This window comes from Rhinatrema bivittatum, chromosome 5 (assembly GCF_901001135.1).
Source record: "Rhinatrema bivittatum chromosome 5, aRhiBiv1.1, whole genome shotgun sequence".
Classification (NCBI taxonomy): domain Eukaryota; kingdom Metazoa; phylum Chordata; class Amphibia; order Gymnophiona; family Rhinatrematidae; genus Rhinatrema; species Rhinatrema bivittatum.
In genome coordinates, this window is record NC_042619.1 from 73,074,466 (window position 1) to 73,095,706 (window position 21,241).

The 21,241-nt window shown below is 40.7% G+C and overlaps 1 protein-coding gene across 1 annotated transcript in view; it reads right to left on the bottom strand.

Moving 5' to 3' along the window:
- Positions 1 to 5,569: 5,569 nt before the first annotated feature.
- The window catches only part of ALKBH8 (alkB homolog 8, tRNA methyltransferase), a 164,925-nt gene continuing 149,253 nt past the window's right edge, over positions 5,570 to 21,241 (bottom strand). The window contains exons 11-12 of the mRNA XM_029602449.1: positions 9,862 to 10,011; positions 5,570 to 6,283 (exon numbers count right to left, since the gene is read on the bottom strand). Of these exons, the coding sequence (XP_029458309.1) occupies positions 5,714 to 6,283; positions 9,862 to 10,011 (720 nt within the window). The 3' untranslated portion in view covers positions 5,570 to 5,713. The remainder of the gene's footprint in view (positions 6,284 to 9,861; positions 10,012 to 21,241) is intronic.

A 21,241-nucleotide genomic window follows, 5' to 3' on the forward strand; every position in this document is an offset into this window, starting at 1 on the left:
CCTCAAGTCACTCAGAGGAACAGCTCCCGGCAAGACAAGGCCTGCAGCTTGGAAATTCGACTTGCAGAACAAATCATCACAAGAAACACAGTTTTCAAGGTCAGCACCCCGAAGGAAAAGTTACACATCGGTCGAAACGTAGAGCCCGTTAAGAAATCCAAAACCAGATTAAGACTCTACAAGGGCACCGGTAACCGCAAGGGAGGACGTAGATGTTTCACTCCTATCAAGAAATGGGCCACATCCGGTTGAGCTGACAAGAGACCATCATTCAACCGACCCCTGAACAGGCAAGAGCCGCTACCTGCACTTTTTAAAAAAAACTTTTTATTTATATTACCCAGCATTCAGCACAAGAAGACAGGTATATATAATAGAATTCATATAAAGGCATCATGTTAATGTTATACATAAAGCGCTATGTTTCCATTGCACTTATTCTAACCAAATAATCACAATATACGAATGACAATAGTAAAGTCAGAACACAGTTATCCATGCAAGTTTCAACAGGCAGAAGTTTGAAAGAAAAACTGCTGGTGTATTTTGTAATTATGGCTTAGAAGCCCAATAGGGAACCCATATCTTATCTTCTGATAAAAGTGAGAGTCACCCCCCTATGTCCTGTTCCCAGGGGTGGGTCGTCAAACCTTCATTGGGAGGTTCCAGTATCTGAGCCCGTGCCCCATCTGGGCTGTCCGGGACGAAAGGACTGAGACCTACTGAAAGGTCGAGTCCTTTGAAAGGTCGCTTCTCTGTAGGTTCGAAAACGCTTGGATCTTCTGGCACAACCTCTCATGCTTATCCCCCAGCAACCAAGGAACTCGGGGATTCGCCCCACATACTGGCCAGTTTCTGCAACTCTCTCCCAAACAAAGGTGAGCCTTTAAAGGACAATTTTGTAAGGTTAGCCTTGGAGGTCGCATCGACCGAACAATTTCTCAGCCATAACTGACACCTGGCCACTATTACCGAAGCCACGCCGCTGGCTGAGGTGCGGACCAAATCACAGCCTGCATCTGCCAAAAAGGCGGTTGCTGGCTCCGTAACTGTCCTGGAATTCACTCCAGACTCAACAACCTCCTGAAAAAGAGGTAAACAAGAGCAAGCCACCAGGGAACAACAAGAAGCTATCCGCAAGGTCATTGCCACTGCTTCAAATGCTTGCCTAAGGATGGCCTCAATCCTTCTATTGTGCACATCCTTCAAGGCCGCTTCTCCTTCCACGGGGATAGTTGTCTGCTTGGAGATGGCACAGACAAGTGCATCCACTTTTGGAAAATGGAAACGCTGTCTCACCACTGGATCCAGGGGGTACAGGCCTTCCAAAACCCGACCCCCCTTTGAAATTAGCCTCCGAGCGCCCCACTCGAGATCAACCAATTTTTGACTGGCCTCCACAACAGGGGGGAAAAAAAAAGAAACCAAAATTGAATGTTTCCTTGATTCAGACATAGAATCTGTCCCAGGTACTTCCAACATCTTTAATGTCTGGGAAATCAGAACCGGTAGCACATCTCTATGAAAGAACTGCAACGTTGTCCTATACGGTTCGAGTCCCGGAAGAATTTCCCCATCCTCCAGAGAGTCAGGATAAGCCTCATCATCCATGCCACCCGGATTCCTGTCGGGAGGACCTGTTGCCGATCTAGGTGTACTTCGGTGCTTAACAGTAGTACCGAGCGAGTGAGAGGTCACCACCTGCGACTCTGACCTAGCAGGATTGGACGGAGCCGAGGACTGCACCTGATGAAACGATTGCAATCCTTGAAAAAATTCTACCCAAGAAAAGGCCGAAGGATCCATGCCAAAACCAGAAGTCACCTGTGCTGTGCCCGCTGAGCTACTTTCCCCCTCTGACGAATCAGTTAAGGGAGTTCCAAGGTCAGGCGCTCTTCCTGTCATGTCTTTACCCAGAGGCTCTCAAAAAGAAAAAAACCCAATACTTCGACAAGGTAAAGAAAAATAATTAAGAAGAAAAATGCAAGAGCAAAAAATCTAAGAGTGACTGAAGGAGAGCGAGCAAAAATATATCCTTTCACACTAGCAAAAGAAAAAAGACTGAGGAGACTCATGCTGCGATGGCTGCCCGGAAACACCCACGCATGCTTGGAAAACCTCAGGTTTTCTGAACTCTGAGGGAGCTTTCTGTCTCTGTGCCGTTGGATGACACCACCCACTAAAAGGACTAAGTCCACAAGCCCAGATTCACAATGTGGGAAACTGCTACGCTGTGCAGCCAGTAAACCAGAGGTTTTTTAAAGGACTATAGATTCTATAAAGGGGACAAAATTTATGTAAAATGCATTTAAATAAATTTCAAAGAATCTGCATGTTCCAGCTTTTTTGTCTGACCTTGATACTATGGTCTGTGAGTGATTGACGCCCCTCACACTACAATTAAAGACTCCTATCCTCTTCCACTCTGTTCTCCCTCATTTTCTACTGCTCCTTTTCTATCTGCTCTGCTTAAACTTTTCACTTACGTTTCTCTCCAGCAATCCGGTCCCTAGCTTTGATTTTTCTGGCTCTCTCTATTTCCAGTACTGCCAGTTTTGTGGGCCAAGGCTCACTGGAAGCAGTCTGGTACCTCCTTCGATTGTTTCTCCTTCAGTCAGCTTTCTTTTCCTAAAACCACTACCACTCTAGTCTCCGTGCAATCCTGACACCTCTTTCATATATTTAACTCCCTCCTTAACCCTCTTCCCTACCTCCTTCCACACTTTCTTTATAGAGAAGGTAAGTACTATCCCATTCTTTGATTTCTGCCATTCCACTGTCACTGTAAACAATGCCAGGTCTGATTCTTCTACTCTGTCAGAGCCCCTCAATGTTTTGTCCTTCATTTGCCAACTCCCCCCCATCTCTCGGATTTCCTCACTACTGACTCTGACCCCAAAGGTGATACAAAGTTTCTGCCAAGAAACTTTGTATCACCTTTGACCCCTCTTTATCTTTTTTCCTCATATATCAAAGCTCTATTTTTCTAAGAACATAAGAAATTGCCATGCTGGGTCAGACCAAGGGTCCATCAAGCCCAGCATCCCGTTTCCAACAGAGGCCAAACCAGGCCACAAGAACCTGGCAATTACCCAAACACTAAGAAGATCCCATGCTACTGATGCAATTAATAGCAGTGGCTATTCCCTAAGTAAACTTGATTAATAGCCGTTAATGGACTTCTCCTCCAAGAACTTATCCAAACCTTTTTTGAACCTAGCTACACTAACTGCACTAACCACATCCTCTGGCAACAAATTCCAGAGCTTTATTGTGCGTTGAGTGAAAAATAATTTTCTCCAATTAGTCTTAAATGTGCTACTTGCTAATTTCATGGAATGCCCCCTAATCCTTTTATTATTCGACAGTGTAAATAACCGAGTCACATCTACTTGTTCAAGACCTCTCATAATCTTAAAGACCTCTATCATGTCCCCCCCTCAGCCGTCTCTTCTCCAAGCTGAACAGCCCTAACCTCTTCAGCCTTTCCTCTTAGGGGAGCTGTTCCATCCCCTTTCATTTTGGTTGCCCTTCTCTGTACCTTCTCCATCGCAACTATATCTTTTTTGAGATGTGGCGACCAGAATTGTACACAGTATTCAAGGTGCGGTCTCACCATGGAGCGATATAGAGGCATTATGACAAATTTCCGTTTTATTAACCATTCCCTTCCTAATAATTCCTAACATTCTGTTTGCTTTTTTGACTGCTGCAGCACACTGAGCTGATGATTTCTGAGTAAATGTAAAATTCATGGGATAGGAGACAATGCCCTATTGTGGACTGGGAACTGGTTAAAAGAAAACAGAGAGTAGGACTAAATGTTCATTTTCCTCAGTGGCAAAAGGTGAACAGTGGAGTACCCCAAGGATCGGTTCTGGGACCACTGCTTTTTAATATATTTATAAATGACCTGGAAATGGGAACATTGAGTGAGGTGATCATATTTGCAGATGACCCAAAATGATTCAAAGTTGTTAAATCACAAGAGGATTGTGAGAAATTGCAAGAGGACCTTGCAAGACTGGGACACTGGAAATCCAACTGGCAGATGACATTTAATGTGGACAAGAGGACTTTTGTAAAAGAGCCAATTGTTTATGATAAGGCTACGGGGGGCCAAGAGTAACAGCCTCCCAGGCAGGTTGTTCTGTACTGGTTTTTTTCATTGCTCAATAAAAAGTGTTTAAACTAATGTGGACAAGAGCAAAGTGATGATGCACTTGGGGAAGAGTAATCAAAATTATAGCTACACAATGCAAGCTTCCACATTAGGAGTCACAACTCAGGAAAAGGATCTAGACATCATAGTGGATAATATGTTGAAATCCTCTGCTTAGTGTGTGGTGACAGCCAAGAAAGCAAATAGAATACTAGGAATTATTAGGAAAGGAACAGAGAATAAAAAACAGAATATCATAATGCCACTGTATTGCTCTATAGTGTGACCACATCTTGAGTATTATGTGCAGTTCTGATCACCATATCTCCAAAAAGATATAGTGGAATTAGAAAAGGTACAACCAAAATGATAAAGTGATGGAATGATTCCCCTATGAAGAAAGGCTAAAAAGAGGTTAGGGTTTTTCAGCTTGGAGAAGAGATGGCTGACGGGAGATACGAAAGATGTCAATAAAATAATGAGTGGAATAGAATGGGTAAAAGCAAATCGGTTGTTTGCTCTTACAAAATGGACAGAAACTAGGGGACATGCAATGATGTTACTAAGTTAAAGACAAATAGGAGAAAATACTTTTTTTTTAGTCAACATTTAATTAAGTTCTGGAATTCTTTGCCAGAGGATGTGGTGAAAGCAGATAGTGTAGCTGCATTTAAAAAAGATTTGGACAAATTTCTGGAGGAAAAGTCCATAAACCATTATTAAGGTGGACTTGGGGATAAGCAGCATGGAATCTATCCTCTGGGATCCTGCAAGGTACTTGTGACCTGGATTGGCCACTATTGGAAACAGGATACTGAGCTTTATGGACTTTTGGTCTGACCCAGTATGTCATATCTTATGTTCTTATATTTTGAGATTTGGTTCTTTTGGTTCATCGGTTTTGATTAATTCTGTATAGGCAGGGTGCAATATGGATAAACTGATTGGTTATAAAGTTCAAACTTCAGACCCGCTTTTATTTTTTAAATGACCAGTTGTAAGTATGCTTAGATTGGTCTGCAGAGCTTGAAAAGCTATAATTTTCTATGCAACGTGACTGATTTTTTGTGTAGTCTCACAAAATGTATCCTCTTGAAGCTGGCACATTTTAATCAAAACCATGCAGTACCAGGGTTCCAGTATTATGCATTCTATAAACCTTTGTTATACCTTTTAACAAAAAGTAGGTCGATGATTATTTGTTGCTACCACAAGAGCTATTTTTCAGCAGCCTTCAGCTAGATTACATATGATGACCCGCACTCTTCTTATTTAACTCATAAGATGAAAATATTTGAAATGAAAATTTTAGGTTTCTTATAAATTCACAGCAGCTTTTCTTGTTTACTAGTATTGAGCTCAACATGCATAGAAAATAGCATAAGACAGTAATGTAATGCTACCAATTCCAATATTAGAATATATTCTAATAATCTTTATTTTAAAATTGTAAGAAACTAAACAAAGAAAAATACAATAAAAATGTATGCTAATTAAACAATTATATGTTAAAGTATAATAGCATTTATTTCAAAAACATTAAATTGCAATTTACAATTTTTCAAGAATTACACACCAGTTTCCTTGATCATGATAACTTTGTTGAATTTTAATATTACTCATTTTTTTGCATGCTGCTTCCAGTTCTCCTTCACAGAAAACATGATAGTAGCGGTGAAATACTAAGCTGGATTCAGATTGTCGCACAGGTCCTTCGGAAGATTTCATTGTGCCAGCAGGTCCACCTATAACTTTAGCTCCACTTTTCAAATGCCAAGGAACCAGTACATCTTGGGAATTAAACAAGGTCCTATTAGTGTGAACAGGTAATCTGGGAGTAATTATCTGGCACTCATTACACTGTTTGTCCTTTAAGTTACTCATGGCTTGTTCAGAATATGCTGCAGTGTGACTACTGCAGTCAAGCATTTGATCATTAAACTGTTCTTGGGTCAGACCAGCCTTAATCTTCTCTCTTTGTCCTCTACTATTTCTGTAGTCTTTAAGATACTTAGATTTCTGTTTGTTGAATTCTTGTTCCATGGCCCAGACATAAATGAGTGCCTTTCCTCCAGGTCTTAAAAGTCGGGCTAACTCACTTAAAGTAGCCATTCTCCTCTCCTAATGAAAAAAAAAAAAAAAAAGGTAAAATTTGATTCTGAAGGTAGTGAAATAAATGTGTCTGACAACAGCAATATTGCTTCAGTGAAATAAATCAAACTCTAGACTTCTGCGTGAACGATACTAAGTGGAGATTTGATGAATAATTGTCCTTTGCAGAGGAATTTCAACTTAATAGAATAGCTAAGTGTTTTGACCATGACCTATCTTTATATAAAATGTGTTATGTCTACAGCTCTGTAAGAAATCATAAGTTTCACTTTGACAAACTATTTATCACATTTGTTCCAATTCTCTGGCAAATACTTAGCACAGACAATATTTACAACATTTAAAACAAACATGCAAGAAATAAAACTAAAAAGCAATCTATGACATAGTTTGCCTTAAGCAACAATCTCCACCTCCCTCAAATACTAAAATTGACCTAGAAATAAATGCACTATTGTATTGTAAAAGCAGGTACTGAGACACTTGAATCTTGCTACATTTCCAGCCTCACAACATCTTCCTTCCTGCTTTAGAACAGTATTTAAGACCTCCAACCATTACAATCAGAGTGACTAAAGCATCTTTCAGGAAATTCTGCTGGGCATTCCATTGTTGGTTAATGGCGACCTTTATTCCTCTGTTGCTAAGCGTTGTATTTTCCCTCTGTTATAACAGAAAAATTCAGTTTGCAGAATTTTTCAGCGTAATAGATAATCTGGCGATTCCAGTATTGCTGGACAGGCTATAGAGAACTGAGATGAAGAAGGGAATAGGGAAATGGACAGCTCCATTTATACTGGATAAATTCTTCTTGATAGGGAAATCCCAAGTGGCCATGATGGTCTTAATTTAGGGATCTATCACAGGATTCAGTATAATTAACTTCAATTTTATTCAACAGGTATGTAAAAGAAGTGGCCTAGCAGTTAGATTAATGTGCTGAGAGCAGAGTTGAAATCCCATTTGACACTCTTATCTCCTGTTGCCTCAGGTGCCCACTTAGATTGTAAGCTTTTTGAGGACAGGTACCTATTGCACCTGAATTGTAATCTGCATTGAGCTTATACTAGAAAAGCAGAAAAGGCACCCTCCACCCCCGCTGGCATCCCTCTTCGCCAAGGTATCCCTTATCCCAAGGTCGTTATGCGGCCTGGGATCACATTCCGCAGTGATCTTGGGCATTTCCAGCATAGCTCTTAGCAAATGCACTGGAAGGGTAAGGTTTCATCGTAGCTGATGAAATGTTGGATAAACAGCTACGCCGAGACCTTATGCTTCCACCACAGTTGCTAAAACGTATCCTCGAAGTGCCTGGGATTGCAATGGAGCAATCCTGCGCCACATAAGGGTCTATTTAAAGGTATAGATAGGATGGGAGACCTTGGGGGGTGGGGGTATGCCAGTGAGGGAGGGAAAGAGGGGGAGGGTGCAGAGGAGGTGCTAGTTTTTAAAATATTTACCAGGGAGGGGGAGAGGGCTGGAAGGCTGGAGCCGGTCGATGACATTTTTTTTTACAATCTTGTGGCATTTGAGGGGGTTCCTGGCCTGCCGGGGAGTTTATTAGTGGTGGTGGGGTGGGAATCAGGCCAGAAGGCCCGCGATGCTGTCTTTTTTTTTTTTTTTTTTTAAACAGGATTGCCACTTACCCAGATATCTTTTGAAGATATCCAGACACATGGCAGGTAATCTGGCCTCACAAGACTGGATAACGTTAGACCTACTCTGAAGCAGGTCTAAAGTTATCCTACTAATCTGGTCGGATATATCCAATATTCAGCTAAGTTAGCCAGATTTCTGAGCCCTTCCCCAGAATATGGACCTCACAATCATTACTATATTGGCCAGCACTGGCCCTGGCTGTCATTTCACATTACCTTGCAGAGAAAGCTGGATGGATGAGTGACTAGTTGAGTCTCAGTAGGGATAAAACATTCTACTAGCAAGTAGGGTGGACATTCTACTAGCAAGTCAGGAAAGCCATAAGAATTCAAGCGGGCTGTCCCCATAATTGGAGTTCTTCAATCACCAACCATGATGCCTAAGTGAGGGTAGGGGTGAATAGTAGATTTTTCCATCTCTATCTTATATTAAAATTGAGTCTTTTTTTGGCATTCGAAGACATCAAGAAGATTGTTCAAGTATTTATTACTCTCAGGCTAGAACAGTGCAGCCTATAGTTAGGATTTCATTTTAGCCATATCCTCAGGCTGCAGCTTTTGTAGAATGTGACAGACAGGTAGGCTCATTATCAGGACTTATTTTAAAGGGACACTCTAAACTACATTGACTATCAATTAACCAACATGAATAAGTTAGGAGTTACATTTAATATAAAACCATCTAAATCAAGTATCCTGTTTCATAAGTGGCTAATTTACAATATTATGTATCATTTCATTCCTTAGGGCTGCAGGATAGCCCAACTCTTGACAGCTAGCAGAGCATTCCCAATGGCTGGCTCCTCTCCGTATCTCTTTCCCATGGGAAATGAGACTGTCTCTAAATTTGTTCCCTTTCCAGGCAAATGCTTAAGGCTCACATCTTCCTCTGAAAATGTGTACTATAATCCAGCCCCTGGAGGATATTAGCACAATTCCTGTATGGACTTGGTTACAACCAGTAGCTACTGGGTTAGATTGCCTATCGTACTGCATACAGGAGAAATAAGGTTTTGGGCACTGGTCTGGAACTATGAATGATTATAGGTTCAGCCAATCAGGAATCAAGATGTTTAAGAAGCCAATAAGAAGAGGACATATAGAAGTGTTTTCTAAAAGAGTCAAAGAGGTGGGTGAGAAATGCCATGGAGAGGAAATGCGTCTCTTTTCAAAGATACTGGAGTCATTTTTGGTAGGTTCGTGAGTGATCACCAGTCTGGTGGATTTATATATGCTTGTTCAATGGCTACTAGGGAAAATACTGGCTAAAAGTGAAAATACTGCTGTTTGCTGGGTCCCTCAGATGTATTCAGCATGTACCACCTTTCACAACACTGCCAGTGATCCTTACCATTGTGAACTGGATGAAAGGAGCTGGACCCTTCATTGCCAACATTTATGGCCGCAGGAAGTTTTCAAGAACTGCCAAGCCATGAATGAGAGCTTTGTCCAACAAAGCAAAGCAAAGTTACAGTTAAGAGTGTTTTTTGTTTTGTTTGTTTTTTTCTTCTTGAATTCAGAGACTGGGATTTCTTACTGAGCACTGAAATCTTTACTCCTTTTCCCAGTTCACCCATTTTTTCCCACTGATATCTATTTATCTTTTCCTTTCTTCCCTTACAGAAATACAATTACTTGTGTTCTGTTAATCTCTTCTTTATTGCTTAAAGTAAACACTGTGTTGTTATTCTATTATTGTGTGCTTGTGTGTTGTGCACCTCTGGGTACATGAAATAGTAGGGTCTGGATAGAAAGTTCCAGGAGGTGTGCATTAAAAAATTGGTATTTCTGAAACATGTAATGAGAGAACAGAGGGCCCTGAAGAGAGATTTCTCCTCCCTCTACTTGGGAAGGAAAAAGTGGTGTTCATGTATGTTACATGTAGTTTTCTCTACTGAAATTATCTAACAAAGAATATCATTTCCTTACCTCTGTGGAAAAATGGTGAATCACTGCTATAGAGATGCAGGCATCAAAACCATCACTACGAACTGGAACGGACAAAGCATCACATATAAATGCCTCAAATTTCTTTTCTGCACAAATGTCCACAAGGGTTTTGCTGCGATCACAACCAATCTGTTAAAGAAAGTCCGTCAGTAAACTCAGTTTTTTATTTTATAAAACACTCAAATCCTAAATATTTTTATGGCTATTACTATTTTTTGAGCATGAATAATGAATTGAGAGCTTGGTATTGCTTCTGACAGTCCATTATGGTGAGTGGGAAATCCTTGGCATTCATATCATTACAAATAATGTTCAGGGGTGGAAACATTCTGGACACCTGGTTGCACAGGCAATTAAAAATTAATTCCTGGCACCTATAGGGATGACTGGAGGAGATACTGCTGCAAACAAGCCCGGATTTGTCAACAAGCACAGTATGCCAGTGCCTAGGGCAGCAAAGTTCTGGGGGCAGCAGGCTGGCTGAAGATTTGCTTCCTTCCAGCTATGCTGAATCTAACTCAGCAGAAAATATTTCTCTACTTCCTGTTCCATTCCCTCCCCTTCCAGGCCTATGCAAGGAACAGAAAGCAAGGAGATGAGCCTGAAGCAGAGTAGAGGGGGATAGGATCATTTTGGGGCATAAGAACATACAAAATTGCCATACTGGGTCAGACCAAGGGTCCATCAAGCCCAGCATTCTGTTTCCAACAGAGGCCAAACCAGGCCTGGCAAGTACCCGAACACTAAGAAGATCCCATGCTACTGATGCCAGCAATAGCAGAAGCCATTCTCTAAGTCAACTTGATTAACAGCATTTAATGGACTTCTCCTCCAAGAACTTATCCAAACCTTTTTTAAACCCAGCTACACTAACTGCACTAACCACATCCTCTGGCAACAAATTCCAGAGCCTAATTGTGCGCTGAGTGAAAAAGAATTTTCTCCGATTAGTCTTAAATATGCTAATTGCTAACTTCATGGAGTGCCCCCTAGTCCTTCTATTATCCAAAAGTGTAAATAACCCATTCATATCTACTCGTTCGAGACCTCTCATAATTTTAAAGACCATTATCATATCTCCCCCTCAGCCGTCTCTTCTCCAAGCTGTTCCATCCCCTTTATCATTTTGATTGCCTTCTGTGTATCTTCTCTATCGCAACTATATCTTTTTTTGAGATGTGGCGACCAGAACTGTACACAGTATTCAAGGTGCAATCCAAAGACATTATGACATTTTCCGGTAAATTAACCATTCCCTTCCTAATAATTCATAACATTCTGTTTGTTTTTTTGACTGCTGCAACACACTGAGCCACTGATTTCAAAGCATTATCCACTATGATGCCTAGATCTTTTTCCTGGGTGGTAGCTCCTAATATGGAACCTAACAATCTGTAACTACAGCAAGGGTTATTTTTCCCTATATGCAACACCTTGCACTTCCCCACATTAAATTTCATCTCCCATTTGGATGCCCAATCTTCCAGCCTTGCAAGGTCCCCCTATAATATATCACAATCCATTCTGATTTAACTACTCTGAATAATTTTGTATCATCTGCAAATTTGATAGCCTCACTCGTCGTATTCCTTTCCAGATCATTTATAAATATATATTGTACCTGAAGACTGGAGGATAGCAAATGTAACCCCAATATTTAAAAAGGGCTCCAGGGGCGATCCGGGAAACTACAGACCGGTTAGCCTGACTTCAGTGCCAGGAAAAATAGTGGAAAGTGTTCTAAACATCAAAATCACAGAACATATAGAAAGACATGGTTTAATGGAACAAAGTCAGCATGGCTTTACCCAGGGCAAGTCTTGCCTCACAAATCTGCTTCACTTTTTTGAAGGAGTTAATAAACATGTGGATAAAGGTGAACCGGTAGATATAGTATACTTGGATTTTCAGAAGGCGTTTGACAAAGTTCCTCATGAGAGGCTTCTAGGAAAAGTAAAAAGTCATGGGATAGGTGGCGATGTCCTTTCGTGGATTGCAAACTGGCTAAAAGACAGGAAACAGAGAGTAGGATTAAATGGGCAATTTTCTCAGTGGAAGGGAGTGGACAGTGGAGTGCCTCAGGGATCTGTATTGGGACCCTTATTGTTCAATATATTTATAAATGATCTGGAAAGAAATACGACGAGTGAGATAATCAAATTTGCAGATGACACAAAATTGTGCAGAGTAGTTAAATCACAAGCAGATTGTGATAAATTGCAGGAAGACCTTGTGAGACTGGAAAATTGGGCATCCAAATAGCAGATGAAATTTAATGTGGATAAGTGCAAGGTGATGCATATAGGGAAAAATAACCCATGCTATAATTACACGATGTTGGGTTCCATATTAGGTGCTACAACCCAAGAAAGAGATCTAGGTGTCATAGTGGATAACACATTGAAATCGTCGGTTCAGTGTGCTGCGGCAGTCAAAAAAGCAAACAGAATGTTGGGAATTATTAGAAAAGGAATGATGAATAAAACGGAAAATGTCATAATGCCTCTGTATCGCTCCATGGTGAGACCGCACCTTGAATACTGTGTACAATTCTGGTCGCCGCATCTCAAAAAAGATATAATTGCGATGGAGAAGGTACAGAGAAGGGCTACCAAAATGATAAGGGGAATGGAACAACTCCCCTATGAGGAAAGACTAAAGAGGTTAGGACTTTTCAGCTTGGAGAAGAGACGACTGAGGGGGGATATGATAGAGGTGTTTAAAATCATGAGAGGTCTAGAACGGGTAGATGTGAATCGGTTATTTACTCTTTCGGATAGTAGAAGGACTAGGGGACACTCCATGAAGTTAGCATGGGGCACATTTAAAACTAATCGGAGAAAGTTCTTTTTTACTCAACGCACAATTAAACTCTGGAATTTGTTGCCAGAGAATGTGGTTCGTGCAGTTAGTATAGCTGTGTTTAAAAAAGGATTGGATAAGTTCTTGGAGGAGAAGTCCATTACCTGCTATTAAGTTCACTTAGAGAATAGCCACTGCCATTAGCAATGGTTACATGGAATAGACTTAGTTTTTGGGTACTTGCCAGGTTCTTATGGCCTGGATTGGCCACTGTTGGAAACAGGATGCTGGGCTTGATGGACCCCTGGTCTGACCCAGTATGGCATTTTCTTATGTTCTTATGTTCTTATATTGAAAAGCACCGGTCCAAGTACAGATCCCTGAGGCACTCCACTGTTTACCCTTTTCCACTGAGAAAATTGCCCATTTAATCCTACTCTCTGTTTCCTACCTTTTAACCAGTTTGTAATCCATGAAAGGACATCGCCACCTATCCCATGACTTTTTAGTTTTCTTAGAAGCCTCTCATAAGGGACTTTCTCATACGCCTTCTGAAAATCCAAACACATTACTTCTACCGGTTCACCTTTATCCGCATGTTTATTAACCTCTTCAAAAAAAGAAGCAGATTTGTTAGGCAAGACTTGCCTTGGGTAAATCCATGTTGACTGTGTCCCATTAAATCATGTCTTTCTATATGCTCTGTGATTTTGATCTTAGAATAGTTTCCACTATTTTCCCCGGCACTGAAGTCAGGCTCACTGGTCTATAGTTTCCCGGATCACCCCTGGAGGTCTTTTTAAATATTGGGGTTACATTGGCCTCCCTCCAATCTTCAGGTACAATGGATGATTTTAATGATAGTTTACAAATTTTAACTAATAGATCAGAAATTTCATTTTTGAGTTCCTTCAGTACCCTAGGATGCAATTAGGAGAGGCTGAAAGGGGGACTGGCTGTGGGAGTGGAGGGATGAGGGAGAGCGTGTGACTATGTGAGAAAGAGAGGAACTAGGAATGTGTGTGTGTAAAATTGAGCGTCCTGTTTCCTAACTAGCGCACAGCCACTTCTCCTGGGTGCTCAATGTCGAGGAGGAGTTAGGGACGCACAAATTCCCCCAGAGCCTTTTTAATGCAGCGGCTCATTTGCCTACTGCATCGCGTGCCCGGGAGAGGTAGATTGGTGTGTGTTAGGAAAGTGGGCTCTCAATCCTGAGCGCCCATTTTTCCTGTGCAGATATTGCAATGGCTTGTTTTTGCTCCTTCCAGTCTCGCCTCCTGATCTCCATAATAATCTCTCTTTACTGATATTTGAGATCCCTTTTCCTCACCCATTAAAAACAAAATAAATCATATGAACACAAACAAGTTTGTAAAATTACTTTAGTTTTATAATGTAATATAAAATATGGAAATACATAACATAGTAATGATGGCACTTTGTAAATTTTTTTTTTTATTCTTGTCACACAGTTTACCCTGAGCTGCCACAGGAAATTATGGAGCTATTCCTTAGACCTTCTACTTCCTGTTGTCTGACCATATTTATGGGGGGACGGGATGCAGAGCACCAACAGTGCCTAGGGATAGCAAAAACCTAAATTCGTGACTGGCAGCAGGCTGGTATGGCCTCTGCCCAGTCACCAGAGGAGATGCTGCTATGACCTAGGGCAGGGTACCAGGGAAAAGGAAATGCTGCTAGGCCTCCAAAGACAGAAATATCTGCTGCTTAGAGGGAGAGGAAAAGGCTGAGGGTAGGAAACAGCGAAAAACAAATAAGCAAAGAGGAAATGCCTTCCTTAAAAATATATATTAGTTAGAAAAAAAATAAATACAGAATAAACAACAAAACAGGAACTGAACAAGAAAAAAAATAAAGTACACAAAGCAAACAATAAAAGAGTATAGATTACAAAGAAAAAAATTCCTTCCTCCCTGGTTTCTAAAATGTTGTCTGGTTTCCAACTTTCCCAAATATTTTTCCACTCCTGATCATGATTATGGAAATTCTACAGGTATCTGGATAGAGGGTCGGGCAATAAATACTTTAAAATAAATAAATAAATACAAGCTAAAAAGCATTTTTAACATTTTTGTCTTCCATATCTCCTGTATAATGGATATTTGTACACCCATAAAAACCTTCTCTGTGGGAAGCACAAATCAGGAAAATGTTTAATTCAGGCCACTACTGCTTAAACAACAAAAAAACATTTTTAGAGGATTAATAAATGGTACAGATAGGCACTGCCACAGTCCTGCCCAAACGTGAAGAGGACCCACAACTTGGAGGTACCGAATGCTGAACAATACAGACACTTCAAGAGCACAAAAAAAATGCACAAACAATAAAACAATACAGTAAATTATAAAGAAACTTCTTTCCTTGCTTCTAAAAATTTCATCTGGCACCCAACAGACAGAATGAGGTGTGATCTAAGAAACCTCGAAAGCCTGGCGGCTAAGAATCAATGTAAGAAAGTACAGAGCCATGCATCTAGGATGCAAAAATCAAAGACAGCAGTACATGATGGCAGGTAAGAAGCTGATGTGTCCTGACCAGGAGAGAGAGCATGGGATGACTGATGATCTCAAGGTAGTGAAACAATGCCTGAGCCAGAGGGATTCTAGGATGTACAGATAGAGCCATAACCAACAGGAAAAAAAGGAGGTTATAATGTCTCTCTACAGCCATGGATATGAGCCCTTTGGCTGTGGGTGGTTGATGCAGTCTAGCAGGCGGACCCACTAGGTCCACTCCAATGACAGGTGGACTCGCTTTTACAAGGGCTAGGTCTAGGGCTTCACCAACACCGACCCCATTCCTCACGGGTTGAGACTTTGGGTTCCAGGGGCCGGCAGGGCTTAGGAGAGGGTCCTGTAAGGAGCGGTCAGGCGAAGTCGAGTGGCGGGCCAAGGACAGGACAGGTCAGGCAACAAGCAAGTGGCATTGAGATCCAGGCAGAGATTGGGGGAAGGAAGAGATCAGGCAGTGTTGAGGTCCAGGCCGAGGCAGGTGCAAGCAGCATTCTAGAAGCGGAGTCAGAGACCAAGGCCAGGGTCAAAACCAAAAGACAGACCAAGACGGACGGACGGACGGACAAGACAAAGTCAGGGCACTGGGGATCAAAACATGGCAGGAACAAACAGGGCAAGGCACAAAGAGGCAAGGCAAGGAAACAGCAAGGCAAGACAAAGCACAGAGATAGCAAATAGCATAATGCACTGCAAGAACAGGAGGATCTGTTGCTGAGGCGTCTGCCGTAGCGCGGCTGGGGTTATTAAATACCTCAAAAGGTATAAATCAGGCACAAGAAGTAAACCTGTTTTAGAGGGAAAAATTACTCTAGAGCAAGAGGTCATGGTTTGAGGCTCCATGGGGATAGAAGCAACATCAGAAAATATTTCTTCACAGAAAGGCTGTTGGATGCATGGAATGAACTTCCCGGATGGAGACAAAAACGAATGGAATTCAAAACACATGGAATAAGCACAGAGGATCTCTAGTGGCAAAGAGGTGAGGGGCTAGCCAAGGATAGCTGGAACTTATAGCACTGCGCCAGGGGTAGAATTGCGCAGAATGAATGGGCTTAAAATGGTCCTTATTTGCTGTCATATTCTATGACAGTGGTAGGAATAAGCTTGGGAGGAGCAGCTCTTGCCTCTCTGTGACAGTGGATATTTTTCTCTTATCAAAAAAAAAAAAAAAGAGAGAACATACACCCATAAAAAGGGGAAAAATTAGCATGAGCTCCCTATATCATAAGAACATAAGAAGTGCCATTCTGGATCAGACCAAGGTCCGTTGAGCCTAGCAGTCTATCTCCAAAAGTGGCCAGTTCAGGTCACAAGTACCTGGCAGATCCCCGATAGTTGATCTACTTCTTGTATCTCAGTCCCAGGGATAAGAACATAAGATTTGCCATTCTGGGTCAGGTCAAAGGTCCATCAAGCCCAATATCCTGTTTCCAACAGTGGCCAATCCAGGTCACAAGTGCCTGGCAGGATTTCAAAGATTAGATAGATTCCAAGCTGCTTATCTCAGGGATAAGCAGTGGATTTCTGCAATTCCACCTTAATAAAGATTAATATGCCCCCCCACCTACGCCTGGAACCATGCCACAAAAAATTCAAACAGAATCTTAAAACATGGCTCTTCAAACGAGCATACCCCGACTAATTGACTACCATCCACATCTACAACTCTACCCCCCTACCTGATCCAAACTTACTAATACACTTCCCGCATCTACCCACCTTCTCTTCTCCCTCCTCCTCCCACTTCCATATTCCCTTCTGCTCACCCTACCTCTCCGCCACCCCCCTCCTCCCCTAACCTTTACTGTTTCCCATGTTACCATTCCATATTCCCTTCAGCTCACCCTACCTCTCCGCCACCCCCCCTCCTCCCCAAACCTTTACTGTTTCCCATGTTATCAGTCAACTTTGACTGCATCCTCCCTTGTATATAGTTAATTTTCAGTCTCTTGTATATAGTTTACAAGCAGATAATAATCTATTGTAAAGCCTGCTACTATATCATTTTATATTGTGAACCGTTATTTATATTCATTGTAAAGCTATTTGCTATGTTATGTTACACTGTGAACCGAGGTGATGTTTTGCTACGTGCCCCGGTATATAAAAATTCTTCAAATAAATAAATAAATAAATAAATAAATTTATGGACTTTTCCTCCAGGAACTTGTCCAAACCTTTTTTAAATACAACTACACTAACAGCTTTCACCACAATTATTTGGCGATGATTTCTAGAGCTTACTTATGTTTTGAGCAAAAATGTACAAATTAATAACTTCACTGTATGTCCCTTAGTCTTTGTACTTTTTGAAAGAGTAAACAACCGATTCACGTTTATTCGTTTCAATCTTTCCTTGACTGTTTTTTCTCCAAGTTGAAGAGTCCTAACTTCTTTAACCTTCCTCCTAGGGGAATCATTCCATCCCCTTTACCATTTCAGTTGTTCTTCTCTGAAGCTTTTCTAATTCTGCTATATCTTTTTTGAGATAAAATGACCAGAACTGCACACAATACTCAAGATGAGGTTGCACCATGGAGCAATACAGAGGCATTATGATATTTTCTGTTTTATTCTCCATTCCTTTCCTAATAATCCCTAGCATTCTACTTGCTTTTTCAGCTACTGCTGCACACTGAGCAGAAGATTTCAACTTTGAATAATTTTGTGCCATCAGTAAATGTGATCACCTTACTTGTTGTTCCCATTTCCAGCTTGTTTATAAATATGAAAAAAGCAGTGGTCCTAGAATAGCTCCCTGGGGCACTCCACTATTCACCATTCTCCATTGAGAAAATTTACCATTTAGTCCTATGCTCTGTTTTCTGTCTTTTAACCAGTTTCCAATCCCTCTATCCCATGACTTTTAATTTCCTAAGAAATCTGTCATGATGGACTTTGTCAAATGCTTTCTGGAAACCCAGATACACTATTACTGGCTCACCTTTATCCACATGTTTATTTATGCCCTCAAAAATATGTACGACTGGAGAGGCAAGACTTCCCTTGGCTAAATGCATGTTTGACCTTGCTCCACTGAACTATCCCTATAGTAGTAGACCATTAATTTTGTTCTTTATGATAGTTCTACTAGTTTGCCTGGCACAGATGTCAGACTCACTGGTCTGTAATTTCCTGGATCACCCCTTGATCCCTTTTTTAAAAATTGGTGTTACATTGGCTACCTTCCAGTCTTCAGGTACCATAGACAATTTTAATGATAGTTTACAAATTACCAATAGCTGGTCTGCAATTTAATTTTTTAGTTCTTTCAGCACTCTGGGATGCATATCAACTGGTCCATGTGATTTGCAACTCTTTAGTTTGTCAATTTTGCCTACTATATCTTCCAGGTATACTGAAATTTGTTTTAGATCCTCTGACTCATCACCTTTGAATATTATTTCTGGAATAGGTATCTCTCTAATTTATGAGGATCACCTTACATTGTGATTTTGCTATGTGTTTCCTAGAGGGAATTTTGTTTTTTTCTCATGGGTATCTCTTGCACATCTTTCTCAGTGAAGACCGAAGCAAGGAATTCATTTAGTCTCTCTGTTATGGCCTTGTCATCCCTAAGTGCCCCTTTTACCCCTTATTCAATAAGAACATAAGTGCTGGCTTTCCCAAATCTATCTGACTAATAATAATGGAAGCAATGTTCACAGCTCCTGGGCAGAGAGAGTCTCAGTCATTGCTCAATGGTGAAGCCAACTAGCTCAAACTAGAGTGCATGCATACCAGGTTCTGGAGGGACCTGTGGTCTGTGTCCCCTGACCAGAGACTTATCATTGCAATAGCTTGGCGAGGTGTGCGATGTAAAATAGGGTAGAAATTGCTGGTAGTTGCAAATGAAGGCATCATAATCCAATACAGTCCAGCTCCAACTGAACTGGAAGCTCATAGGAGTAGGAAGAAAGTTCAAGGCCAAAACAAAATATATTTCCTGAGTTCCCCTCCATAAAAAGAAGTTGAAAGTAATAAGAAAGTGTTGAGTCACTGTTTAAATGGACCAAATCTACCTTTATCAAATTTCCAGGCCAAAAGCAAGAAATGCACCTGAATCTGGAGCATTATGGATAGGAAGCTGAGATATTAAGAATATGCTTCTAATAGTTTTGAAGACATGAAAAATGAAAATAGAATCAAAATGCAAGTTTATTACTATTAATATGTGATCTATGAGTCTGTACATTGAGACACTACTTTGCACCCCTAAACTTGAGTGCCAATGAAGAAAAGAAAATGGAATGTGATGTTTCTCAAATATGTTTATAGACAACTACTTGCCATCTAACATCATTTTTGAATGGAAAAATTAAGTTATTCACAGAACCCTGGCCAGTCTCCCATAAAAGGGATAACCCCTCTAAGATCCTGGTTAGAGTATGGAGATGAATAGCAAGCAACTTCTTTTAACACAGAAACATGATGGCAGATAAGAAACATAAGGCCCACCTAATCTGCCCACATAACTTCCTGGAAGAAAATCAAAGACCCAAGCTGATCTCTGGCTTTCTCTTTATTTCTACACAACTAGGGATTATCTGCGCTTATCCAATGCTTTTTTGAATTCTGTTCCTTTTGTTTTTAACACTACCTCCACTGAAAGGCCTTTCCATACCTCTACCATCCCATCCATGAATAAATATTTTAAAGAAAGACACAGCTGTTTCTGCCCATTTTGTAGTTGCTGTTGACTAAACACAGTAAACACTGAACAGGAAACAGCAAGATATGTTTACTAGGTGATGGCATTTTTTAAAACTGTAGTAACAGAGTATAAAACATTTAACAAAACACCAAGCATGTAAAAATATATTCAATTATATGAACCATATAAAAAGCTGAAATGTGACCTTTAAGGTGATTATAACATGCTGAGAAATGTTAATGAATTGTAAACTAATAGAAAGGAACAAAGCATAAGACAGTCAGTATATGGGATTCCAATTTGCATCTAAATTACACAAACTAATTCTGAAGGCAAGCTGGCATGTAGGGTCCTACCACCATTCAGACAGAATGGTCTAGGTCATGAGTAAGAATGTGATGAGCACTACCCATAGTCTACATATTGCTTGGTGAAGTACTGTTTGAAAGACCTAACCTTCTGGTTTGTCTACAGTATCATCCTTTAGGCTAAGATCCAAGCACTAAGTCTGAGGTTTAAGCTGAGGACAGTCCCTTCGTGGCCTTTTGGCTGAGGGAGACCCTGCACAATATGGGGGGGAGAACACCCTGCCACCCAATCCTCCTGGGGCTATAATAGTGTAATCATCATTGCCAAAACAGGTGGGTTAAACCTCCTGCATAAAATATATATCATCAATGAAGTATAAAAGATTTTTTCCAAGTGATAGGTATTGTAAATGGCAAAAAGATACTCTGTTGTACAATGACATCTTGTTAACATCTGTTTGAACTAAATTGCATCTAAGTTTGCTGGACTGGAAATCAGCTCAAACAAGTGTTGCTTGTTACTTAATCTACTGTACTGCAAAGTACTAGTAGCTATATTAGTCCTCAAGAAAGCTGGATCCTTTGTAAAACCTCTTATTTAACCAACACAAAAATAGTCCAAAGTTGTATCAGCTCTTTTACAATAGTTATCTTGGCATTTAAAGATACAGTGAGTCCCTGGCCCCAGAGGGAAACGGAAGTAATGGGAAATAAAGTCACTTGCCCAGAGCCACAACAAATGTTAGTGGCAGAAGCAGGATATGAACCCATGGCTCTTGATTCCCAGTCAAGGATTTTAATCACTAGGCCACCCACACATATTTTCTTCAGATAGCTTGCAACTGCTTATGTAAACAGAAAGGTAGTAGATGCTTTAATTGCAGATCTCCAACCCACATTCTTTAATGATCACTTTGACAAAAGATGTGTTATGGTGGATTCCAGAAAATGTTTTGAGAGACCTTTTCAGTCTTAATTTTAAATTTTACTGCAGAAGCAGAGGGAAATGGGATGAAAATAAACATTGAAAACAACTTTTTCTTAACAGTTTTAAAATA